Consider the following 25,282-nt stretch of genomic DNA (forward strand, 5'->3'; position numbering starts at 1 on the left):
ACACATTTTCAGAACTGCTCGTCCCATACGGGGTCACGGGGAACCAGAGCCTACCCGGTAACACAGGGCGTAAGGCCGGAGGGGGGACACATACCCAGGACAGGACGCCAGTCCATCACAAGGTACCCCAAGCAGGATTCGAACCCCAGACCCACCGGAGAGCAGGACTGCGGTCCAACCCACTGCGCCACCGCACCTCCACCAGATCAAACACAACATTGGAAAAGTAACTGTTTAAGCACCGCCCCCCCCCCAAAAAAAAAAAAAAAAAAAAAAAATTAATCCATGGAACAAAAGAAATGGCAGAAGCCCAGCAATGCCCCTGCAATGCTCATTTATCTCCTAAATAATGTTAACAGATTCTGATAGACTAGCCATAGTGCTGGAACCTTATTTTATATTTATACAGCTGCCTATAAAAGGGGCATTGAAATATGGACATCTTCTCCAGCTGCATTCCTGATGAAAAAACACTTCTATAGTCCATAAGATGGACCAGTAATCACCATTAGTTTCAAAGGTTTAAAAAGTGTGTGTGCGCGCGCGTGTTTGTTCCTAAGCCTCGTCACTGACAACCATTTATACTAAAATAACTCCAAATCCCATCAAAATAGTTGCAGTTCGACAGTCAACGTTAGTGAGATGAAAATGTGAGGAGGCCCTTTCCTTCACGGATGCTCCTTTGACTTTTTTACACACCGGACACAAGAAGAGATGTGAACAAACACGGTGACGGTGCACGTGCTTCTCCGTACTTTTGTGTTGCGCCTTTCAACGTTTGAGTGTCGGCAGTCAGTGACCGCGGAGGAGCATTTTCAGCTCGACGCCCACCGAGAGTTGCTTTGGAGGTTTGGACCGTCTGCTCGCTCAGCGAGTTCATGTGAAAGCGGAGCGACAATCGAGACCCGCTCCTCGACAGGCCGAGGGAAGAAACGGCCGCCAAGGTAGAGGAGGGAAACGGAAGTCCACCCGGCTCCGCGTGGGCTTCGCGTGGGCTCAACGTGGGCTCCACAGAGAAGCTGCGGTTGAAAGGGATCTTCAGCAGTTCTGAGGGACAGGCCCCCCGGAGGAGAGCCGGGGCCCTCGCGCCTTCGGCCGCCCCTATGCGCGCGCAGCGACGGCTTCCGCAGCTCTTTCCGGTGCTGCTCCTAGGGGGCGCCAAAGCAGCCCGCCGCGCTGACAGTCCGCTCAAGTGTCCTTCGTCACGCGTTTCAAATAAAGTTTCTGTTGAACATGGGCGTGCGCATGCGCGGTTCGTTACAACAAGGCGGCCGCAGGGCAGAGTGATCGGGGAGGAAGAGTCACGATATCGCTGCGCAAAGCAAAGGTGCTCCAGGTCGGGACACGTTAGCGCGGCTCGAACCTCGACATGCCGAAGAATAAAGGTGAGCCAAGAACTCGTCGTGTTAGCAGTCGTAGCGCTTTAAGTTTATTGAATTTATTCTGCCTCCCGCAGTACAGACACAGACACGAATCGGATTGATTATTGGCGGGCCGAGCCGAGCCGAGCCGAGCCGAGGAGGAGCTGCGTTGCTTGGCGGAACTCGCGCGCTCGACGCCGGTGACGGTGTGAGGAACATGATGATGATGATGATGATGATGATGATTATTTCGGGCCTGTTGTCCCCCGTCCGTTCCTGTGGACAACAGACAGAGCAGCCGGCGGCCCGTCCGTCGTGCCCGGCTTATTTTTGAATCATCATCATCATCATCATCATCATAATAATATTAATAGAATACATGTTGCACGTCACGTGACGTCGTGTAGTAATCCACCATCGCACCGTCCCAAAGCAAAGCGGGTACACGGACCACCAGGCTTGCGCTGAAATGGCAGCTTAGTCTTTTTTTTTTATTATTTTTTTTAATTTTAAATTTTAAATTTTGTGCTCCGCGGACGGAACTGCTGTCTGGAAAAGCGCGCTGCTGTGTGAGGCACGTGGCCGTGGGTCGGCGGGTGAAACGGTCATGTCTCCATGGCAACCAGCTCGTCGCCCACGTGCCTGCCTGCTTTCGGCTCTTATTATTGACGTGATGATGAATTGATTTAGCAACGCGACTGGAGAAGTGAGTGGAAGCAAAAGTGGGGACAGCTGGGAGGTAGTGCTGCCTTTAGTCTAGACCCGAAGCGAAGGCAGGTCACAAGGTTCTTACCATAAATAATTGCTCTGGTGAAGTTACCCAGCTGTACAAATGCTGGGTAAATAATTTAATTGTAAGTAACTTAACATTGTAAGTCACTTGGAGAAAAGTGTCAGATAAATGAATTAATGTAAAAGTGCATTTCTCCAGTGTATACACACACTGACTGAAAGCACTTGTCCCGAGCGGGGTCACGGGGAGCCGCAGCCTAACCCGGCAACTCGGGGCGTAAGGCCGGAGGGGGACGGGACGCCAGTCCGTCGCAAGGCACCCCAAGCGGGACTCGAACCCCAGACCCACCGGAGAACGGAACCCGGTCAAACCCGCTGCACCATGTAAATGCACCGGTAATCGGTAATTTTTGCCATCAGTACTTTTTATTTGAGTAAATTTGTGAAAAAGACACTTTGTCCCCTGTCTGTCAACCTTTTACCACAGTTTTTGCATTTATCTGACACTTTTCTCCAGAGTGACTTAAATGTTAAGGTACTTACAGTGATTTAGCCATTTATACAGCTGGGTAATTTTACTGGAGTAATTCAGGGTAAGTATCTTGCTCAAGGCTACTACAGCTAGAGGTGGGATTCGAACCTGTCATCTTCGGGTAAAGGGAAGCAGCTCTAACCACTGTGCTACCAGCTGTCTCCTCTTCGTTTCCGTCTTAACCTCGTCACCTTCAGCTGTCCTCTCTGGACTTCATTCACCACCGTTTATAGTTGATTTTAGTTCTTTGACTCCGAGAACAAAACTCCTTCACCGCAGTTGAGAAGCGACGGTGCAGCTGAGCAAAGAGCCACGGACACGAGTCGCTTGGAACCTGGTCCTTTCTCACCGTTATTCACCCCGTTTTTCGCCTTTGCCAGATGATGGAGAAAAAAGTGAAGTTATTTGTGTGTCATGATGCTGACGTGGTTTTGAATTCGGCACATTGCGATTAGGACTGCGGTAATTTTGTGGTGAACTTGTGTTCGTTTTCAAGGGTGTTCTTCCTGGCAGGAGCGGCCAGCGAACGTACAGCTTTCCTCGCTCTTCACGTGACCTTGGCTTGTGTTCCGAACTTCGCCCGCCGTGGCAGGTTTACAGCGAGACCTGTGCTCGACAGCTGTGTCCGAATATCAAAACGTGTAAATGTGTTCTGATTGGTTCCTCGATGTGGCGCGAGGTGCCAGGATTCGGGAGGCGTGGACGACGTAATGATGCGCTTCTCTCTCGCAGGTAAGGGAGGTAAGAACCGGCGAAGGGGTAAGAATGAGAACGAGTCGGAGAAGCGAGAGCTGGTCTTCAAGGAAGACGGGCAAGGTGAGCGGCAGCGCCTGGTGTGAAAATGGTGTTAAATGATCGCTGAGTGAGTAGATACACACACACAGAGCGATATAAGGTAGCAGTAACCAGTGTGTCGCTGTCCTGTGCTGCAGAATATGCCCAGGTGATCAAGATGCTGGGAAACGGGCGGCTGGAGGCCATGTGTTTTGACGGCGTGAAGAGGCTGTGCCACATCCGGGGAAAGCTCAGGAAAAAGGTTTGTCCGTGAAACCTCTTTGGTCGGTCCAAGTGTGTTGTTATGGAGACAAAATAGTGTTTGTGTGTGTGCGCTGCTAGTTGTGAACTCCACAAGGGCAGGAAACCGAAAGCCACTGGCTCTGGCCCTCGAGGATTGCGTGCTGTTTGTATGTGGCAGTACCTGCAAAGCTCGCTCGGGTCACTGGGGAGCAGCAGGAAGCAGCCGCTGGGGTTTTTTCCCTTTTATTTTGGGGACTTGACTGCAAACGTGTGGTGTGGCAGCACCAGTGGCTTCTGGTTTAATAAGAGTAAATCTACCTTCTGTCTGAGATGGAAAATATATTCACCAAGGTGTTTTTTCTTTTCTCTCCCTCCCTTATTAGGTGTGGATAAACACATCTGACATAATATTAGTGGGACTCAGAGATTACCAGGTGGGAAGAATGTTTACTCGCTGATGTTGATGTTTATCTTTCTGGCAAATGCTACTTTGATTGACTTGTTTCCATGATTAAAATGACAAATGCATGGTGCACGCACGCACGCACGCACGCACAGTGTCTACAACCGTTTGTCCCAAGTGGGGTCACAGCGAACCGGAGCCTAACCCGGCAACGCAGGACACAAGGCTGGAGGTGGAGGGAACGCACCCAGGACGGGACGCCAGTCCATCACAAGGCACCCCAAGCGGGATTCAACCCCCAGACCACCACACGGCGAGCCCTGGCCAAACCCGCTGTACCACCGCACCCCCCCCCCCCCCCCCCCCCCCCCCAATGCATGGCATTAAATATAAATAATTGATGGAGTCACATGACAGGCGGAGTGGCTGTTTTGGGGTTTGGTCGCTGCCTGTCATGTTCTGGGGTGTTCAGTTCACAGCAGCACCGCACTTGTTCTGTCGTTTTTTACACTGCTTGTATATAAGGTGTTTTATGGATTTATCGATTGCTTTGTTCTGTTCCTACACTTCTGATCTCCTCATTTTGCCCCCTTCCCTCAGGACAACAAAGCCGACGTGATCCTCAAGTACAATGCTGACGAGGCCAGGAGTCTCAAGGCTTACGGAGAGCTGCCCGAACATGGTGACTTCCTGTTACTCGACAACCTCTTTCTTTTGCTAAAATTGCGACGCAGTTTCCACGCGCCCTTCCGTTCTCTCAATGTCGATGCGATTGTCTCCCTGCTTCTCAGCGAAAATTAACGAGACGGACACGTTTGGCCCCGGAGACGACGACGAAATTCAGTTTGATGACATTGGCGACGACGACGACGACATTGATGATGTAAGTGTCGGCGATTTGCCTGTTTGCGTGGCGCTCAGCCTGGTAGCTCCGTCGGGATTAGGGTTAGGTCAGGTTGAGGCTTGGTCAGCGGGAAGAGAATGAAGGAAATGTTGCAAGGTAAATGTCCTGTGTGAGTAACTACCTGCGTATCTCCCCCTCCCTTCAGATCTAAAGCAGGTGTGTGTCCGCGCTCCCCCTGCGAGCCACAGCCAGCCTCGCCTCTGAGGAGGAATACGGATCCTCCTCTTCACAAGGATGAGATCAGATGGTCTCTGCCCAGCAAACTGTGGTTGATGTTTTTCTGTTTTACCGCTGTAATCGGGGTATGGCAGGAATTTGATCACTCGGTCATACACATCCACGCTGTTCTGTTCTCGTTTTAGAATATTTATAATATTAATTTCACAAAGGTGAAATTTAGCATTGAAAAATCTGGATTTACAATAAAGTTGAATCATTTTATGTTTTCATTGCCATTTTGTTTTACTGGTGATTAATATAGGTTCTCTGAACAGAGAATTCAATGAGATTTATTCTTGTATCATTTCCTCTTTTGTAACAAAGATATAAATGAATGTGCCAGTAGTGGTCAGTTCCCTCCAGTCCTGTCCTGTCCTGTGGCATATTGTACTTTTTTTAAAAATTTGTCTCTGTTACTCAGCAGGTTTCCCTGTGTCTTTTTGTGTCTCTTCTATGGCTTAGTCTGTAAAATTGCTGAAGAAACACATGCAGAGTTTATCCTATAATACAGTATTTGAAGTGATGCTGAAATATTGGTGTCAATATTTGATAATTGGAAATACTGTAAAGTGCCATCAGTTCTTGGAGTCATGGAGGAGGGAAAGTGCCATTCAATACTTGCTGTGCAAATGGTTTGCCACAAAAAGGGGGTTTTTTTTCTTTGAATATGTTGTAGCTCTTAGCCATTTTTTGACTTATCAGTTTGTAGCTCTTGGGGTGTGGCTGCTATTATGGAAGCCACTTCTTCGTTACAGTGACCCAAAGCCTCCTACAGCCCTCAGTGCTCTCACAATGGTGTCAGTATTGCTAATGCCTCTAATGACCTCGAATCAGACCTGAAAACCACCCGCTTACTGAACCGTCAACCCTGGATCCATCTTGGACGTCTGGAGAGGAAACCTTCACATCAGGTGGACAGTTTCATAAACCCATCCCCATGATCCATGGTAGGATGTCATGAAACACTTCTCAACCTGGACTTGGCATAGGGGAACCCTCAAAATGAGTTCAGTTGTGTTAGACGTCGCCTAGTGAAGGGCTGAGGACAGTTGAGAAGGACTTGGGCCGAGAGCTTGACCTTGTAGCGTTTCCCTGTGACGGGAAGTACAAAGACAGATGTGTCCATTCGGGATGGAAGCGGCTACGAATTACGAATAGTGTGGCCATTTTGTCCATTTCTCTTAAGAGTGGAATGCTCCTCACTCCCGTGAGGATAGACAGGTCAATGGGCAAAATGTGCTAAAGTGCACTTGAATGAATGGCGTTCATGGAAAAAAAAACTCAATTCACGTAACGCTGAAATTTTCTAAAATAGTGAATGCTTCGGGAGATCACAGCAATATACTGTATTGTGTGAGTGTTTACACTGACACACACTGATATACAGTAGATCTCAGAACTATTACCCCCTGGGCTGTCTTCATGTGTTACATTGCACACTTTCAGTCGCAATGGACTTATTTCAGCATTTTGACTCTGACGAGCAAGAAATACTTTAGTGATGAAGTGAAAACACACTCTTAGAAATAAATTCTCAACTGTAAATATGCACACACACACATTTTCTGAACCGCTAGTCCCATACAGGGTCGCGGGGAACCGGAGCATACCCGGCAACACAGGGCGTAAGGCCGGAGGGGGAGGGGACACACCCAGGACGGGACGCCGGTCCGTCACAAGGCACCCCAAGTGGGACTCGAACCCCAGACCCACCAGAGAGCAGGACCCAGTCCAACCCACTGCGCCACCGAACTGTAAATATAAAACACGGTAATTGAGTGCCAAAGTATCTCCTTTAAAGACGTTGGAGGGGTGAGCGGTGGGCAGTAGAGATGTTGGTCTGTCCAAGGAAGACATGTGGGCGGTGCAGCTCCAGTCCTTTGTTCTTTATCTGCTGTTTTCTCAAAAGCTCACGTGTCTTGTTTCTCATCCAGGGTCAACGGCTCCACACGTGTGTTACTGACTGTGTGCATGTTACTAACATTGTGTGTGTGTGTGAGGTGCCCGGTGCCCAGTGTTGGGTCAGGACCAGGCAAGCAAGAGTTAAGCAGCAGGATGAGGAGGACCCTGGGTCATGACAGATGATGTCAGAACAGGGGGTTGGGGGAGGGGCTTCTAGAAAAAGAGAGTGAGCAAGAGAGAGAGTGTGGTGCATCTTGTGTCAGCAGCATAGCTGCTGCGTGCGCGTGTGTGTGTGTGTGCGCGTGTGCGTGCAGGCCCTCCCAGGGAGGGTTTCAGCAGAAGGAGGGTGGAGTCAGGTGCAGATGTGCTGCTCTCCCCTGGCTGCCGCTTCGAGGTGAGACAATCTAGAGAGAGGGAGAGCGAGAGCTCTGAACACGGAGGATGGACGGACAGATGGACGGACGGCCTTGTCCCCCGCGCCGGGAAGGGCAGGAGGCCACGGAGCAGTCGGGTTCCGGTCCGCGCCGCCGCAGCCACGGTTCCGTGAGAGAGAGTCTCTTCTTCCCTGTGCTGGAGCGCAACGAGCAGCAGCGGCTAGACGCGCTGAGCCGAAGCTCCCCGGAGCGCAGCCTGCAGCACGATGTGCGGCCCAAGCGCTGGACCTGGGGAGGTGAGTGAGGAAGCGCTGGGGAGGGACAGACGGACGGAGGGACAGATGGATGGATGGACAGGCGGCGAGGTGGGGGTGGGAGGAAGAGAGCAGGGGGTGTGGAGCCTGCAATGCAGGGCAGCGTCTGTGCGGTGAGACGGGTGAGATCCCCACCGCAGGGGTGTCTTTAACCCCTGCCGTCCCACCGCCGCGCCCCTCCCCTCCCCTCCCGCGACACTGGCACGGTGGCGCCGCGCTCTCGGCCGCTGCGGCCCCTCGACGAGACGGCTTCGTCACAGAGTCGCCATGTGACGGCAGGGCGCCACCATGGACCGTATGACTGGTGACGCATCGGTAAAAACTGACCCCCCCGAGGCTGCGGGAGCAGCAGGCTGACGTGACTGTGTGCACTGAGCAGCTTGTGGCTCTAGGGCTTCAGGTGCGGAACCCGAGTCTCCCAGAGCGGATCCCACGCTACACGTGCAGTAAAACGGCTCAGGGAGCACTGGCAGCATAAATAACACGGTGAAAACGCAGCGAAATTAAGAAGTAGCAGCGGAACCCGATGTGTTGTGTGTAACATCCGTGTCTCCTGTGTGTGTGTGTAACCGCCTGCTGCTGCCCCTGAACAGGTGACTACGAGAACGACCTGAGGTGTGACGTCTCACCATCCAGCACCAGCAGTGAATCTAACCATGGTAAGGAACATGGGTAACGGCGCTGTGTGTTCGCACTGCAGAACGGCCGTCTAAATGCCGTGTGTCCCCCTCGCTCCTTTGTCTGGAGATGTGCGGGTGGGGCCTCTGCGCTTCACACATTTATGAGTTCTCCCGAAATGACGATTAAATGGCGTGCGTGCACGCACGCGCGCACACACACACACACACACACACACACACACACACACACACACACACACACACACACACACACACAGAGGAGAATCCAGATTTACCAAGGGAACAACGTGAGGTTTTGGACTCCTTAGGAGCCAAGTGGGGGGGGGTGCGGTAATGCAGTGATTCCTGCTCTGCCTGCAGACCTCCCACAGAGAGCATCACAAAGAACCCCCCACCAAGCCTAAGGGACACACAGTAGGACCCCCCCCACCTCCCCCCTCGCTATGTAGTGCCTCAAGCAGTCTGCTGTACTGGACTGGACACTGACACACAGGTCCCTGCACTGGGCGTTGGACACTGAGACACAGGTCCCTGCACTGTCGCTCCAGGCTAACAGCACAGCTCCTGGTTTCTGGCATCAAGGAGAGAAATACGACAGTAGCTGAGCTCTGAGCTGCGCTTGTCCCATGTCCACCAAGCTCTGCCATTCCTTTACCTTTCTGCAAATGCTTGTGTGTGTGTCCACACAAAGGTTCCCAGTGAAAAAACTCAGTTGCCTTTCCAATGTCTCTTTTGTGTCTGTGTCCTTTGTAGTGTCTCCTAGTCCCCACAGACCTTCCGCCTCGGGCCCTCCCAGTGATGCCGAGAACGGAAAGAGCAGAGTCGAATCCCCAGCTGCAACCCCTAAAGCGCCGGCGGTGAGTTCCAGCTCCCCCAGTACCCTGTGGGCACCACGGCGTCACGATGAGACACACGTCCTCGTTTACTGTAGACAGCCCAGTATGACACACTGTAGGGGCACCAGGGAGTCTAGAGCTCAGTGGTGTCACGCTGTGATCGGAAGGTTTCCAGCTCACGTCCCACTGCTGCTCAAGTGCCCTTGATTGCGATGTTCACCCTGCTTTGGCAGAGTGGCAGTGCGCTGCGGTACAAGTGGGCAAATCAATGTATCGTTGGGTGTTCGGTGCGATCACCGGCTTTGGGCGAAGGTAAGCAAGGGTCGACGATGTCATGCCGTCACCGTGCCACCGCACACACCCTGACAGTGACAGTGTTCCTCCTCAGATGGAGACTTCAGGTGCAGAGAAAGCATCGGCCTCCTTGCTCAGAAGCTCCTCTGCGAGGCGTCCCGACTCCCCGGCCACACCGTCTCGGCGCTCCTCTCCTCGGCCCCTGAGCCAGAGCCTCGGCACTCCCAGAAGGTCTCCTTCCTGTCTGCTTCACCTGCTATATGCAGCCGGTCCCTCCTGACAGACCCGCCACTTCCTGCCCAATGGGCCCTTCTCTTGTTCTGCTTTTCAGCCATTGCTTGTGTGTTCTTGTTAAGCCTCACGTTTTGCTAGTGCTCCATCTCACTAGTTGAGAAGAATCGTCCCCAAAGGTGCGTGCAGCGTACGCAGGGACGAGGGACGCTGCTTCCGAGGAAATGAAAATGTCCTCTCGCTGACGTTTCCAGGAGCCGCCGCCAGTCGCCCTGCGCCACCGGGCCTCACCCCTCCTCGCCCCTGAAGAACGGACCCAGCTGGCCCAGCGCAGACCTCAGCAGGAAGCCAGCGGGGGAGGAGAAGGAAGTCAAAGGTCACGGCTCATCTGAGAGGAAAGCGTCAAAGGCGGAGACGACCGAAAGGAAGATGCCCAAGTCTGTGAGCCGGGAGAGAGCAATGGGTGCAGAAAGGAGCGCAGGTGAGCTGCGGCACCCGTGTGGCCCGGCTCAGGGAGTCGCTCTTTGCACGCGTCTGTCTCCCAGGCAACCGTGTCCCTCGGTCTCTGTGCAACAGACGCGTCCCCCGTGACCCCTACCGGAAAGCCTGTTGCCGGGACAACGGATGCAGAGGAGGCATCCAGACTGCTGGCAGAGCGCCGGCGTCAGGCTCGTCAGCAGAAGGAGCAAGAGGAGAGACAGCGGCGAGAGCAGGAGGAGGAGGAGAGGTGCGTGCGTGTGTGTGCGTGTGTGTGCGCGCGTGTATGCCATACACACGTTGTCATGATGTTTTCTTCCCCAAGGCTGAGAGTGGAGGAAGAGCAAAGGAGGCTGAGAGAAGAGAGAGCGCGTCTAGAGGAGGAGGCCCGGCAGAAGGAGGAGCAGAGGCAGAGGGAAGAGCTGGAGAGAAGAAGAGTGGAAGAAGAGGAGCGGCGTCTGAAGGAGCGACGATGGAGGGAACTGCAGGCTCAGCTGGAGAGAGAGGTCAGAGAGCTCATTTCATCATTTCGTTGTATTCTGCGTGTGTGCGTGCACGTGTGCACGCATGGCATGAGCATGTGTGTCCCTGTCTCTAACAGAAGGAGGAAATGGACTTTCGGGCCCAGAAGGAGGCAGAACGCCAGCAACAGGAGAGGGAGATGCTCAAATTACAGGAAGATGAGGAGAGACTGCAGAGGAAGAAGGTGCTGAGATTCCACAGCACCACTTGAGTTCAGTTCAGTGACGCACTGACATTCAACACTCGATGCTCTACACTGACGTTCAACACTCGATATTCTACGCTTGATGTTTTACACTGACGTTAAACACCCAATGTTCAAGGAGCACTGTAGAGCACCAAGGTGTTGAATTACAAATGACACACTGAGCTCCCAGCACACGGTAGAAAACACACAGCTCTCACACTGAAGACTCACGTTGCAGAAGAAAAGGTATTTCGTTCCCACTGCCGTCGCCATGACACACCCAACACCGAACGCTCAAATGTAGTCCTCATGCTCCGCATGCCGTGTTCCACACTCGTGGCTCATGGCGCTGAGGAGGAAGACACTGAGTCGGTAGCGACGTATGTGTGTCTCTGCCCACAGAGGATCGAGGAGATTATGAGAAGGACCAGGAAGACTGGCGCTGAGGGAAAGGTCAGAATCGGCAGCAGACAACTCAGGTTGTCGCCACACATCTCATACATCTTCACCTTGTGTTTGAAACGTACTGGGTGTGTGTTCTGGCCCCACGTATACACACACGCACACACACGCGCACACACCCCTTGCTTCCACTCCAGTGATGTTATGTGTTGCTGTTGACTGCGCACCATGAGGGCTCACGCCAGCTTTGTGTGTTCACGTCTGCTGTGCTGCGTTGAGACAGAAAGACGCCGTTTGGGCAGAGCCGGCGTCCGCTGTCTCCCACGTGCAGTCTTTCTCATCTCCGCTCCTGGGGCTTCCAGGTACGTCTGCTTGCGTCCACAGCCACGGTCGCCCACCGCCACCGCGCCTCTACGGTCGTGTTCGCACCGACAGCCTTGAACCCTAACTACACAGAGTGTTGCACACGCGAGAGCCGGGAATGATGTGGCCGCCCCCCTGAGGGAGGCCCCTCTCTGCTGGGGTCCCAGCGCTGGTGTCTTTCTGATCACACTGCAGATACTGTGGTGTGTTCCCACACCCTGCACAGTGTGCTCTGCTGCGCATACACTCCAAATACACTGGCGTCTTCCTGTAAGGCACTGCGCTGCGGCGCCAGGACTGGGTTCTCTCTCCTCTCAGAAGAAACAACAAGCCCCCCCTACAAATTTTCTGGTACAATAGAATCTCGACAGTCACCTTCAAGAGCTCCGGCCAATCAAAACGAGTGCTCTGCTGGGGGTCTGAGACCTTCAGGGGATCCAAGCACCGTTAGAGAAATATTAGTGCTGCTCTACTTCCTCCCAAAGTGCCTCCTCTCTGGGTTTCTGTCCAGCAGGTATAGGACAGGTGAATACCGTGGTGAACATACAGGTGAGTGGGCCGGGCCTGGAGCAACTGCCCCCATCCTTTGGCCTGGGGCTGCTGGGAGTGCAGAGCCGGGGGGCAGATGAGCTTGCTGATGAAGTCCAGGCCATGGATGTCAGGTAAACTCCAGCACCGATGGGCTGTTTAACAGTGTTCCAATGGTACATTCCGGAATGCATTGGTCAATATTGTTCTTTTTGACACTTTCAAGTGAACGTGTGCACTTCTTTACGCTGTAACACACTTTAGAAGGAAAAATGGACTGCTTTGGCATTCAGGGTTTGTAGCTCAGGCTGCACCTTAATCCGCTAAGGTGTAGTGTGAAACACATAGTGTTACTTACACCGCGGTATTTGTACAGCTTTATCTAACAACTGGACCATGTGGAAGTTTTGCAGCAACGTCAGCGAAAGAGCAAAACTACGATAGAATATGCGAAAGACAGCCGTGGTACCAAAAGACACTGCCTTGATGCTTCCAGTGGTAAAACTCATCCTTGCTGTTCACCCTGCAGCCCAGTGAGCAAGGATGAGCTCACCTCCAACTTGCCTGACAACGAGCTCCAGAAGAGCAGTACAAGCAACGCTTGCGCCCTGGAGGACCTGCTGGACATCACGAGCCAGGTGTCCTGTCCAGCGCTGTCTGCTGGGGAGCCCCTGGGGGACTGCAACAAGAACCTCATCGAGGACTTCTACCCCAGTGCTGAAGCCCAGCTGATCCAGAGCTTCATCTCCTCTCCTGACGAGCGCAACCTGCAGTGACCAGCCGGTAAAGCCACGGGAATCAGAGGAGAAGCTCAGGATCAGGTCCCTGCTGTCTTGTGCCTGTCCATGTGTCCTTGGTTAGCTAGTTACCAGTGTCTTTCCCGCTAGAGACCGGAGGCGAGCCAGTAGCTGTGGAAACATCTGCTGAGGAGCACATGGATGGCTTTTTGGCTGTGCTAAACAAGCCTCTCACCCACGAGTACGATCCCTGGCGCCGAGGACGAGCGAGAGGAAGCGCTGGATTCGCCATTTTGTTTGTCATTGGATTTTCTTATGTCAAAATGTGCCTCACACGGCCATGTCCCATCAGTCTTCTTAGTGGGAGTAAGAGCTACACGGTCTGTTCCCCAGCCTCAGCCTCCAGCCATGGGTCACTTAAACTTATATACTTCTGCCTGGACACAAGTGCAGCTTTAGCTCTGTGTGTGGAACACGTAATCCTCGTTCTCGTTATTTCGGGTACCGCGCAGAACAGAAATCCCGCCAATTTATGAGATGGAATTCTGTTCTTGCCGTTTCGTTCTGCTGTGTTTTCGACACACGGCGCATCACAGTAGTGTAAATGTGTGTATGTCTATGTTTTCCCATAGAAGTAGTATGTGGTTCACACTAGTCCCTCAGCAACCCGTAGAGCGCAAAGCCAATACAATACGGTACCGTACTGTACATGTGGTGCAGGAAAAGAGCTTTCACTCCACATCAGGGTGGTATTCTAAAGTGGCCAATATGCCAGCTGTCAACATGCAGCTTCCCCTTTCCGCGTACACCCCCGCTGTTTTACAGCGAACATTCCGTGACGCGACTCCAGCTATGACCGAAGCGGTGCTACCCCGAGTCAGGCCTACTAAAGCGATGGCGCTGGTGTGTGCGCTTCACGAGCGGCGCTTGCGATCAGAGCGCGTTACGCTGAGCACTGGCGATGCAGGGTCACGTTCTGAAAGCTCCGAAAAAGTTGAAGCCCCCAGGCCCTCAGCAGTATTTAGCGTGTACACGAAGGACAATTTAACCAGCGGCCTGGCTTACAGTAACAACGTGTGACCAACATCCATCCAGCTGCTGAGCAGTGCGGGCTGTTTGGGAGAGTGTACCATTTGCGCTCTGTGCTTTATTTGTCTTAGCCGTCGTAGGGTCCCAGTGTGTAAGTTACCGTTCAGCACTTCCACCCCAGCGCTCGTGGGGGTGATACTTGTCGACCTACCGAGCTACTGCGTGTTTTTGCCTTTCGGGTGACGCTCGGGGCACCGTGCTCACCGTCGCAGAATCAGAGTGCATGAACGAGGCCTTTAAAGGGACCGCTCTAGTGATTCGAACAGCCGCGTGGGCACAGACACTGTCGGTGTGTGTGTGTAAGCGTTACGACATGTTTTAAACTTTTGTAAATGTGTGTAGACGGGTTGCAGATTGTTGCAAAAGTGTGTCTGATGGTCCAGCGTCACAAGGGTTAAGCCAATCAGCCTGCAGAAATGGAGAAAAGACCACAGTCAAATAAATGCATAATCACTGTAGACATGATGCATGAATGTTTACCTTCAAAAATAATTAAAAAGCTTTAAATTAGATATGGCCTGTGTTTTCTTCAGTTATATTTCATGTACAAATCTCTGTCTCTCTGGAAAACTCTTCCAGGAGCGCTTGGCCTGTTTTCTAACTGGTACATGGGTTTCAGCCACGTCTCACCAACCGGGGATGCGGTCCCCTCGGCCTGTCCCATGAAATACACCCCGTCCCCTGACATCAGTGGCGTTCGGTAGGAAACGGGAACGTCATTAAAGTACGTGTGCGTATATGGCGTGTGATGAACAAAAGCTGCGTGGATATGCATCCAACATCTCCACACCATCCACCTTCCGCCGCATGAAAAGACACCACCACGGACGCAAACTCAGAACTTCGCATGCTATGGGGAATTTAAAGAATGCATAAACATCTGAGCTGAAACAATGAACCATGTACAACGTCCATGCAGGAGAAACACTTTAGTCACGTCTTCCTCACCGCAGTGATTTCTCCACGGAGCGCATTATATTTTTAAATTTTGGAAAGAGACCGTTACGAGTTTCAGAATTTCGTGCGACTTTTCTCATTGTGCTCGTCACGATTAAATAACCGTTTCTGAACAAGCGCTGGCTTCTCCAAACCTCCTGCCGCTTACTTCCTTCTGATGGCTAAGTCTCCGGAAGGTTCTGAAACGCGTCGCGCCGTGGAAGCAGAAGAACGTGCGAGCGAAGTGCCTCCTGGCCTCTTTCGTGCGAGGGAGCGGAGAAGAGTGGCGCGAAGGAGGTGCTAAAGCTCTGGACCCAACACATAATACCACATTCCCACTTACCTCAGAATAAAGCGTCAAGACGGTCAAGACGGTTCCACACGGCACGCACCTCCTGAGGCCACATCTTCACACCTCCCGGTCTGAGGCACAGCGACGAGAAAGCCGCCAGGAGAGAAAATAAATTCCTCTTTTAGAGCTTGACAGCTCTTACCTTTGGCTTCATTAAAGGAGTTCCCTGAATTGCACACACCTAGAACAGCTGCCAAGATGCACAGGTGAACTCGGCTTTGTTTCTTCTTCTTTTCTGAGAGCTGTTCCGAGCGTTATGACGTCACGGGGACTTTAATTCTGAAAGGCATCTGTGACCGGAAGTCGCTCCATGCGCCTGCGATCGAGTTCTTCCGCCTCGTACGGAAGTGCGGGCTCGTGACATACTTCGCTAACTGTTTCTCTAAACAAGAGAAAACGGCGCGGTATCTTTCTTCCTTCATTAAAGGAAGACATTTTAGTGCTTGTCGTTTTTAAAATGACAACGTAACTTCGTTCCGACTGCACCGTCGCGACTGTGCGCTCAGACTGACTCTGTGTGTGTGTGTTTATTGAGGCGCGAAGGCGAAACGAAGCGAAGGACGGGGTGAGTAACGAGGGACGGAGGGAGCTGCTGCACTAGTCTGAGGCGAAACTCTGACTCTGAGGCGAAAACTTTCACCTGATCATGACCTTTTTTTTTTTTTTTCTTTCCCCCCAGCGCTCACACTGCGACTGTGTGTGCGCGCGCGCTTCTTACCCCCCCGGGGCCCCAGTGCGTTAGTGGCCGCAGCTGTTGTTGTCCGCGCTGCTTAGTTAGTTTGTTTCAGTTACGCTGCACGACTCGGGACAGAAACAGCGATGTACCACGGTAAAACACAGTACAGGTGCGCGATGACGTCATACGGGACTGTTCATTGTCGCAGTAGCAGCACCGAGTACTCGGCTGTAGTACCGGCGTCTAAGTGTGCAAACGTGTGTGTGCGCACACAAGACAGTTGTATTTACTGTTCAGCTGAGCACACTGTACATCATGTGATGTACAGTAAGTACAGTACCTTTGTTAGAACCCTTATGTGTACTGGAAGTGTTTCATGTTAAGATTAGAACGATCAGTTTTAAGTCTGACATTTTTACATGACAATAACTATTAAAGCACATGTTCTAGATGGAATTTATGTCTGTGACTAAGAAGCACTTAAACTCACAAAGGAAACTGCTTTCACTGTTCCACAATTTGTTCCTAACCTTCCAAGGTGAACATAATGTCAAGACCACGTTCAAGGTCCCCCCTGCACCCGTACGGGTAAGTTTTTGTGGGCCGTGGGAAGAAATGGATGTGGAATGTGGATTAAGTCCTTGTGTGAGTAATATATGATGTGACATATTCAGACTGGGTACTTCCTGTTTGTTGAAACAGGTCATCAGGGCCGAACCGAAGGAGTCCTGCTCGTTTCAATGACCGTCGTTATGGCAGTAACCACCCCCTGGGTGCAATGGACTTTGACCTGCAAAGGGATTCTGGCGAGAAAGGCAGAACAACATACAGAGAAGATGAGTGGCACTGGGAAGAGAGGCTGAGGACAGGACCTTTGGAGGAGCACAGGACTGAAGGATGGAGGCGACCTCGTTTGCCCAACCTCACCCGTACCCAGAAACACTCGCCTCCTGGAGGATTAGATGATCGTCAGAGGAAACATGGGTTTGAGCTCAACTATGCTGAGCGCAGGAGGTTGTCCCCCCGGAGGTGGCTGCATAGTCCTGAAACTAGCAGCAGCAGAAAGAGAACAGAAGACCACGATGATTTTCAGAGGTACCAGGATGAAAGGGGAGTACCTGAAGAGAGGCTGGCCATTCGCCATGATGCTAAGCCTGGCAGAAGAACCTCACGACCTGGATGGGACAGGGGTGGTCACGGCAAAGATCTGCAAGAGCAAGTATGGATCTCAGACAGAAATACCAGGGACCGCACCCATAAAGAAAGGAGCTTTGTCCGTCCTGGATGGAGAAAGAGGTGTGTCGATATAGGGTACTTGAAGCAAGTGGAGGAACGCAGGGCTTATTCTTAATTGTAGAAGTGGTAGAAGCTCACGCTCTGAGAGGAAATGGGCTGAAGTTGCCCAGCTTGGGTAGATTTGCAAATGAGTTCAAGGCAGTGAAGAGAAGGACCCTGTGTTTAAACATTTGCGTTGAACCACAAGAGCGTTTCCCAGTCTGATCTAAGGCATTGCTGGATACACATTTATGTGTGAATGTTGGCATATTTGCTTCCTTGCTCTTAATAACTTCTTGTGTAGAGCAAACCTTTCTGCCACATTTCACCAGATTCAGTGTCATACGTCCATACAGTAAATGGGGTTTAGACATTGGGGGGAAAGGTACTTTGGTGAGTAGTACCCCGCCCGTGCTGTACGTTGAACACTGTTGCTTGCTTTATGTTGACACAGGTGTGCAGAAGATGCTGGCTTTCAGAATAGCCAGGACTCGCAAGAATGGTCGGCACAACGGGGGCTAAGAAGCAACACAGAGAATGCCCCCATCATTGTGGAACATGATCACGGAATCTCAAACCGTGGACAGGTCAAGGAGGATGCACGCGTTAGACAGGATTATGGTTACCACCACAGTCATGACCAGTGGCATCTACGTGAAGGACGACCAAGGGCAGACCACCGCAAAGGTTTTGAGCACAAACAAGAGGATCCCAGAGCTAGGCCTACACAGGCCAGACGGAAAAGCCCTGGTGATGTGAGAAGCAGCCCTGTTCGTGACACTTTTCGTGCAAAGAGAAGCCCCATTCAAGAAATTAGCTCTGGCAGAAATAGCTCCTCCCCAAGCAGAACAAGACAGCAGGAAGTAGCCCAAACCCTGGAGTTCCTCACAAACCTAGCCTTGGATGCCAATGGCGATGTTGACCTCCGGCAGATTGGATCCAAGTTATCGGTGAAGAATGTGCCTCCGACAAGCAACCCTGTTACAGCGGGAGGGAAGAGGGATGGCAAAGAGGAGAAGGTACCCCAGCGAATGGGACATGGAGTCCCCAGGGCAGCTGCAAACAGAAGTCAGACCCAGGAGACCCTCACCATTAAGGTGGACATGGGGCAGTCTGCTGTCCAGCACAGGTACAGTATTGCTGACAGTGCCCATGTGTGGTGGAGTTCATGCTTCCCTTCAGTGTTTGCTACATGCTAACACCTCTGCCTCAGTTGATCTTTTACAGAACATCTGTGGGATGTATAAAATGTACTCTCTTCTGTTGGAGTAGTATGGCATATCCTGTCTGTACAACCATGTTCTCAATGGATTTGTTCTGTCTACGTTCCTCTACAACAAAATGAGTTCCTGTAATCTGATGGTTTCTATTTTTTTGTCGACTTGCTGGATTTTTCCTGACACAGAAGTGTTTTTTAAATACTGAGCCACACAGCTTGCACTATCCAAACAAGCATTATGAGGAACTGCAAGCGTGAAAGAAGGACTGGGACATAAAAGTAGTCTTTTTTGTCAGGTTAATTTCCAGGATGCTGCATGAAATTGAAACTGAGGCCTGAAGTTAACCCTTACTGTTTCGGCTCTTGTGTTTGGGTACTGAGGACCATCTGCCCAAGGAAAGGGGTGTGTTATAAGCCAAAACTGGCAGTATGGTGGCATGGATTTTCCACTCATAGGAATGTTCTTTGATGCCATGCGGACTGGCAGATCTGGGTGCAATCCACAGTCAGATGTTCACAGGGGTTGTATGTGGAGGTAACAGGAGTAGCATAACCCCCTGTAGAGTACTGACCCATTTGAAGATGAAATCAAGATGAGGACACTGGGTTGGATGAATCCAAATCCCCCTACTAACCCCTGCTTCAAAGATGAGTCTTCCTGAAATGCCAGTTCCTCTGAGTGCTGTGCAGTCATTGGTGGAATATAATTTTTATACGCGGAAGAGTCTAGATTCATTAAATGTGTGCACAGACTGACCACTGGTCAGTATGGTGAACTGTGCTCATACTCTTACTGCAGCTTACACTGGAAATTCAGCATAAGCGGAATGGAGCAAGTTACCGTATTGGCCTGGGATTCTTTTGGGTTCAGTGGCTCTGTAGGAGTGGTTTGTATAAATAGTCTTATGCTGTGTGTGTATGTAACAGCTTTCAGGTGTGCTATTGAGGACTTTCTGAGTGAACTGGCCGTGGCTGCCAGGACAAGTGGAATGTTCTCCAGTGTTTCTTGGACGTCTGAACCTTTGCTAGAAGACAAAGCAAAGTGAAGTGTGATTGTACAAACTGCTCTCGCTGAATTGTAACACAGCTGTTTCTTAAGAGCCCATACCTTCAGCTTTAGCGGTTGTGACTGACCACTGTCCTTGAAAATTATCCAGGGGAAGGGACTCTAACAAACTGAAAGGAAGATTTCTTAAAAATGACCAAATTTTACCAAAGTTCTTTTTGAGGATTCTGGCAGCACAGCATATATGAGGGTTGCCCTCTTGTTATTTCTACAGTGCTTTGACTACTTGGAAATTTCACCGTTCTTCTGCATGTTGAGCATCACAGTGATGATCTGCATCAAGCTCTCAGCCCAAAAGACTTGAGGATGAACGTCAGGAAGAACTCTGATTGTAGCAGTGACATGTTCTAAATGTTGGCACAGCACTTGCTTTAAAGAGTGGTTGGTGAAACAAACTGGAAATCGCCATGAGATTCTGATGTAGAGCTCGTGCTTTTGCTTAACTTCAGGACATATGAAACTACAAACACTTCATCCAGTTCTTGAAGACATGGAGTGAAGCTGTGTGACATACTGTTCTGCGTCCTCAAAAGCTGTGTGCAGCACTAGATTCTTGGGAAAATGCTACCCACAGCTGAAGTGTTCTCAAACTCAAGACCCTGTAAAACACAGCCAATCCCCTAGTGCCCTGTTCAGATTTTACTTCCAAAAGTCACTTTTCCATTTTGTAAAATTCATTTCTTCCTTCTGAAACTTTGAGTTCAGTCCTTTTCTTTTCTTTGGAATTGTACAGTCCCCCCCAAGCTATTGATCAGTGGGATTAAGGATCTTGAGAACTTGGACCCCTGCTGAACAGAACATTGGTATTTGTGTTGAAGTGTTTTGTGGGATGTAATGCTGCTGGTCTCAGTGGTGAACAGTCATAATAACCTTCTTCTCAGGTGAGATCTGCCTTTTCAGATTGCCAGTGCGATGTGTCTTTCTAATGGTCCGTGCAGTCATTGTGGCTTTTAGTAATGTGAGGATGCTCCCTTCTAATTTCTGCAGTTTTAATGCAAACTTCAACAGGACACTTGGCACCATGTTACTTATGATGTCAGCAGATGTTAACCTGGAAGATGCACAAAGCTTCGAGTTTCTGTGAAGGGATTATGACCTTAAACTGTTAACCGTCTGCAGTTAAAGTCTAGTTTTGTTTGACGTTTGAGCCTTTATGCGGAGGAAGAGCAGTCTGTCCTCTGATCCAGTGATGTCGATATGCTTCCAGCCCAGAATGGCCTCCAGCTCCTGATAAGTGGCGATTAGAGGTGAAAGGGAACGCTGCTAAAGGAGGAGAACACAGTGGAAGGACACTTGGAGAGCACAAATGAAGTACATGCAGAGAGCTGCAAGATGGGCAATCAGTCTTTTCAACTGCACTTTGACCTCTTTGCGGTGCCCTCAGGAGATTAATGAGAAAGAGCTTCTTTTCTCTGGAGGATATGAACAACAGCAGTGGAAGGGAAGCATGAACTTTCACCTGCCTTGTTATGACAGGGTCCTTCTGTTGTCTTTGTTGGGGACAGTAAAGGCTACTTAATGGGGTTGGTGTCAACTTCTGCTTCCGCAGCGAATGACAAATGGCAGACATATCTCTCCCTCTCATGAAATGGTACTGTTTGGTGCTTCGCAAGTCTTCGGTAGCATCCATTCTTGTCTTAAAAGAAGGGGTTCATCATTTAATGCATATGTAAAAAAAAAAAAAAAAAACAAGAACTGTAATGATGTCCATGGAAGACAGGTGAGCTCACACAACCTGATGGTATTGTGAGATGACTGCTGGTTGACAAGCACCCTTTCTTGTGTCCCCAGTGCATCCCTACCCTCAGACCGACAGCTGTCTGTGGACTTGATCAGCGTGGGCCGGCAGCGTTTGGACTTCTTACCTGCGCTGGAGCATGGATCTGGGGCACAGGGCGAGAGTTCTCATTCTGGGACCTTTGCCCAGGAGATCATCACTCTGGTGCACCAGGTCAAAGGTTGGCTACTTTTGGAACTCTTCTTTACAGCTTGTGAACTATTTTTGCCCACAGAAGCGTTAAAGAAGAAAAGATTCCTGTATTACACCCCCCCCCCCCCAATTTTACATAGAAACAGAACAATGCATCAACCCTTCCCAAACCCAAAAATCATATCCAGAATCCTGGCAGCCTCCTTCCCACCAGCTCTTGAGGCTTGAACATGCAAAACTTTCAATGTGTATTTTGTAATCTTCCCCCGACAGAACATTATTTTAAAGGAAGAGCCCTGACCTTAAATGAGCGGTTCTCCAGTGTTCAGAATGATCAGTTGAACGAGGACACTGAGAAAGAGGAGAAGGTTAGACCATCTGGGAGCCCCCGTATAAATCGGTTGGTGAATTCTTGCATATCCCCTGCTCTGTGAATTTTCTTGCCCTCGGTATGCTGTTATATCATGAGGTACTTAAAATACCATTTGTAATGTGGCGGTTTTTAATTTTTATTTTAAACTCATGCCAGCTTTGCTTTTCCTGTGTAGACGGATTGACATGTCCCTGTCTGAGCTGAGAATGTACAGAGAGGTTGGACATAAGCAGGTATTAAAAAAAAAGAAAAATTGCAGACTTATTTCAGCGTCAATAAAAAGCACATTCTAGTGTAGTTTACAGAGCTGTATTAGAGAGAGAAGTTGTTTTCAAATTAAACTCACTGAATGCTTATCATGATAGAAGCACAAGCGCCGACTGGCCGTTGACCCTGGTGACCTACGACATGATCTTGAGCGTAGGAGGCAGGAACGCCTGGAAGAGGTGAAAGTCACCATTCCAGGTGTAGGTTTCCCGCAGCAGCGTCAGCTGCCCGTGAGGTCAGTGTCCCCGGATTCTGTTCAAGCACAGTGATTGAGCGAATCCTGGCGTAACTTTGTTTCCTGCAGTGCGTGTGAAAGAAATCATATTTGTTTTTTGGAACCAATCAGCCGCAGGAGATCCACACAAAACACTCAGACACATGGAAACTTTTCACAGCAACATCGGCCGACGGGAGAGCCCCAGACAGCAGGGTGTCTCCCCAATTGGTTTGCGTTGCCTCCTTCTATTTGTAAGCTCATATATAGGTCATCATAAGGTGTGGCAACACTTTCGAAACTTCCCTTGTGTCTGACATGAAAGTGGTCTATACAATGTCCTCTGTTTAAGAAGTGTGTCGGGACGCATCCTAAAGGTTCAAGTTTCTTTGTGTCCCGTTTCCCTACCAACTTTCTCTATTGCATTAAACAGTCACACAGGGCATGAAGCCAAGACACCACATATATTTTCTAAACATATTAACTAGAACATATTAAACACTTGAACATATTAACTACTTAAACATATATATCACACCACACTATGCATATGTGCATTTGCTGTTGGTGCCGCGTGCGTGAACTTTGCTAGGGCATTAACCAAGCGTTTGTTTTGTGAAAGAAAATGGCATCTCTGACGGCCACAGCATAACCTTGACAGTGACAGTAACACTATTGGTAAGAATGAGAGCACTAAGTGACAGATGGCACTGGTGGTTAATGACTCATAACAGACTTCTGTCCATGACCAACAGCTTGCATGTTGACACGGAGTTTTGCAGCCAGGATGCGGAAGGCTTCTCCGGCACTGCCTGGTCAGGGAATTCGTCGTCATCCGAACGCTGGGGAGAGGATTCGGTGAGACGCTTGCCTGTGTTTGAGTTTTGTTTCTTTTGAGGAGTGATCATGATGACTATGATGACAATGACCATAATGATGGTAATAATAATGAATGATAAACTGTTCTTATGCAGCCTGGAAAATTTTACTGATTAACCACTTTGTGGCTCTGCTCCTTGACTACTGTATTGTGTGTTGTTAAGAGGCATGTATATAATTGACATCTCGGGCCCTGTGTGAACGTTTATGTGGAGAGTGCTGGGCTGGCTACATTACTCAGATCTGTGGACACAAGACCCAGAAAAGGCTGCTGGAAGATCCTGTGTGACCTGCCTCCACCAGCTAGCTGGCTGCTATGGAAAGTCCTGTGTTTGTTTTCCCTGCAGAGAAGAGTCAGCCAGTCGAGGCCTGGGGTCCCCAGACCCGGGTTCACTGTACAGAACAAATCAGGTCGGCCCCAGAACCGCACAGTCCCCCGCTGGCATCAGAACTGCAACAGTGCCAACGGTCTGTATGCGCATTAACTGGAGTCCTTGTATGTACCTTTTTCTAACCTGTAAAGGACTTTGAACAATGAGGCAGTTTTCTTTTTTAGCCACAGAATTGTTACGCCTCACTCGGACGTTTTAGTACTGTTGTTGTCCATTGGTCGTGTTCTTTGGTGGAACAATTTTTTTCCTTGTAAATACTTTTAAACCTCTAATATCCTGACATTTTTTTCTTATGAATATTACCATTAGCTAATATTATGCACGCGGCAAGATTCCTGCATGCGTTTTTAAGTATGATTTTAAAAGTTTTTTGTTACTTCAGTTCCTGGTTGGGCTTTTGCAGCTAATGAAATTGTCCAGTCAGGTCCTGTGCGGTCAAACACAATCCTTTGTTCCTTGTGCCTCCAGGTACCAGCTGGTGAAAACGGTCAATGAAGAAGTGCACATAGTTCAGAGGACAGAGGCTTCAGAGAACAAGTGGCGCTTTCATTCATAGCCATTGTGTACATGTGACTCTCGGTGACCCCAAATGCACAGGCTGCTCATGAATGGGTCCAGACTGTTATACTCAAACAGCCAGGTTCTGAGGCCAAGGTCTGCTCCAAGAATGGAACCACAGCTGCTGCAGTTCTCCTCACTGCACTTTTTTTAACAGGTACTGGGAACCCCTGAAGTGTTTTAAATGTAAAGGTTTTTTTTGGTTGTTGAAAGTTAGCAGGCAGGCAGTAGTGTGTCCCTGTGATGCATCGTCACAGCTGTGCTCCTGGCACATCCAATAAAGGTGCTGTTTTACACCTGTGTGTTAGAGGAATTTCGGAATTTTCTCCAGTCTGGTTTTGTCACTCCTGTGGTTGCACACCTGTAATGCCCTTGTGTCCTGGTGAACATCTGCTTATAGACCCACATACCTGAAGAGACTTCACATGTTTGTTTTTTTTTTTTTTTTTAAATTGTCATAACAGAGATTTCCAGAGCAGCTGACAATCTTGGTCTTCAGTCTGTTCTAGCTCGTTTAGGCTCATATAAGTGTACTTTGTAGTGTGTTAGCAGGTTTGCTGAAACTAATGCAGTGAAATATTGCCAGCTGCAGGATGCACCTAAAAACTGTTTTTGCTTTGTTTGGAAACAGTTACTTTTTTTGTAATGTATCAGACATAATACCCTACCAGCTTATGTGCTGTTCTAAAACGTGCAAAATATAAAATGTGTTGCACTGTAATGCATTGTATTTTTTCATATTTATACTTTAAGTTTAAAAATGCATAAAGCAGTTTGACCATGCCCTTTAATGAAGTTATGGTCTTTTGGTCCAGTTGTGATGATCACACTGATGCCCAATGTGGAGTATTACAGGGTTAGGGTACGTTGTATATCTTGTGTATTTGAGGATTTTTGTTACGGATGCAAATCGGAACACCCTGTCAAGTCCCAATTTACATTCAAACTATAGTCATTTACTTTTTAGTTTTTTTTGTAGGAAACAATGTAGTATACTGTATATTACTCCTTTGACGAATATTCAAAGAATGGCAGGCAACATGCCACACTCCCCTAGTATTAGGCAGCTCACAATCTTAG

The 25,282-nt window shown here is 49.8% G+C and overlaps 3 protein-coding genes across 4 annotated transcripts; all 3 read left to right on the forward strand.

Annotated features, from left to right (window-relative positions):
* The first annotated feature begins 1,234 nt into the window (after positions 1-1,234).
* On the forward strand, positions 1,235-5,559 carry LOC108939626 (eukaryotic translation initiation factor 1A, X-chromosomal-like). Its single transcript, XM_018761085.2, has 7 exons — positions 1,235-1,385; positions 3,358-3,441; positions 3,558-3,661; positions 4,026-4,076; positions 4,646-4,727; positions 4,837-4,928; positions 5,095-5,559. Exons 1-7 carry the CDS (start codon positions 1,370-1,372, stop codon positions 5,098-5,100), a joined length of 435 nt encoding a protein of 144 aa, XP_018616601.1. The 5' UTR covers positions 1,235-1,369; the 3' UTR covers positions 5,101-5,559.
* Positions 5,560-6,975: 1,416 nt separating this feature from the next.
* Positions 6,976-13,280, forward strand: map7d2b (MAP7 domain containing 2b). Of its 2 annotated transcripts, none has more exons than XM_018761083.1 (13): positions 6,976-7,740; positions 8,352-8,417; positions 9,153-9,256; positions 9,624-9,760; positions 10,015-10,241; positions 10,337-10,487; positions 10,563-10,743; positions 10,839-10,943; positions 11,349-11,399; positions 11,632-11,710; positions 12,223-12,373; positions 12,769-13,022; positions 13,127-13,280. In XM_018761083.1, exons 1-12 carry the CDS (start codon positions 7,512-7,514, stop codon positions 13,013-13,015), a joined length of 1,728 nt encoding a protein of 575 aa, XP_018616599.1. In that variant the 5' UTR covers positions 6,976-7,511; the 3' UTR covers positions 13,016-13,022; positions 13,127-13,280. The 2 variants fall into 2 exon arrangements, with proteins under 2 accessions (XP_018616599.1, XP_018616600.1); XM_018761084.1 differs by having other exon boundaries at positions 12,226-12,373.
* A 2,412-nt stretch (positions 13,281-15,692) lies between these two features.
* On the forward strand, positions 15,693-24,502 carry zgc:112982 (BCLAF1 and THRAP3 family member 3). Its single transcript, XM_018761082.1, has 11 exons — positions 15,693-15,918; positions 16,568-16,617; positions 16,732-17,325; positions 17,759-18,433; positions 21,381-21,547; positions 21,793-21,919; positions 22,068-22,125; positions 22,258-22,394; positions 23,129-23,231; positions 23,600-23,720; positions 24,113-24,502. The coding sequence occupies exons 2-11, from the start codon at positions 16,577-16,579 to the stop codon at positions 24,124-24,126; spliced, it is 2,037 nt and encodes a 678-aa protein (XP_018616598.1). The 5' UTR covers positions 15,693-15,918; positions 16,568-16,576; the 3' UTR covers positions 24,127-24,502.
* The last annotated feature ends 780 nt before the right edge of the window (positions 24,503-25,282 follow it).

Source organism: Scleropages formosus, chromosome 24, assembly GCF_900964775.1.
Source record: "Scleropages formosus chromosome 24, fSclFor1.1, whole genome shotgun sequence".
In the NCBI taxonomy this organism is placed as follows: Eukaryota; Metazoa; Chordata; class Actinopteri; order Osteoglossiformes; family Osteoglossidae; genus Scleropages; species Scleropages formosus.

Bases quoted from the DNA above. Each gene is read 5' to 3' on its own strand.
- LOC108939626 (XM_018761085.2), top strand. The intron at 3,442-3,557 runs GTGAGCGGCAGC...CCTGTGCTGCAG, and splicing joins CTTCAAGGAAGACGGGCAAG to AATATGCCCAGGTGATCAAG. The intron at 3,662-4,025 runs GTTTGTCCGTGA...CTCCCTTATTAG, and splicing joins GGGGAAAGCTCAGGAAAAAG to GTGTGGATAAACACATCTGA.
- map7d2b (XM_018761083.1), top strand. From the start codon at position 7,512: ATGGACGGACAGATGGACGGACGGCCTTGTCCCCCGCGCCGGGAAGGG. The intron at 7,741-8,351 runs GTGAGTGAGGAA...GCCCCTGAACAG, and splicing joins CAAGCGCTGGACCTGGGGAG to GTGACTACGAGAACGACCTG. The intron at 10,944-11,348 runs GTGCTGAGATTC...CTCTGCCCACAG, and splicing joins AGAGACTGCAGAGGAAGAAG to AGGATCGAGGAGATTATGAG.
- zgc:112982 (XM_018761082.1), top strand. From the start codon at position 16,577: ATGTCAAGACCACGTTCAAGGTCCCCCCTGCACCCGTACGG. The intron at 17,326-17,758 runs GTGTGTCGATAT...ATGTTGACACAG, and splicing joins CGTCCTGGATGGAGAAAGAG to GTGTGCAGAAGATGCTGGCT. The intron at 22,126-22,257 runs GTATTAAAAAAA...TTATCATGATAG, and splicing joins GAGAGGTTGGACATAAGCAG to AAGCACAAGCGCCGACTGGC.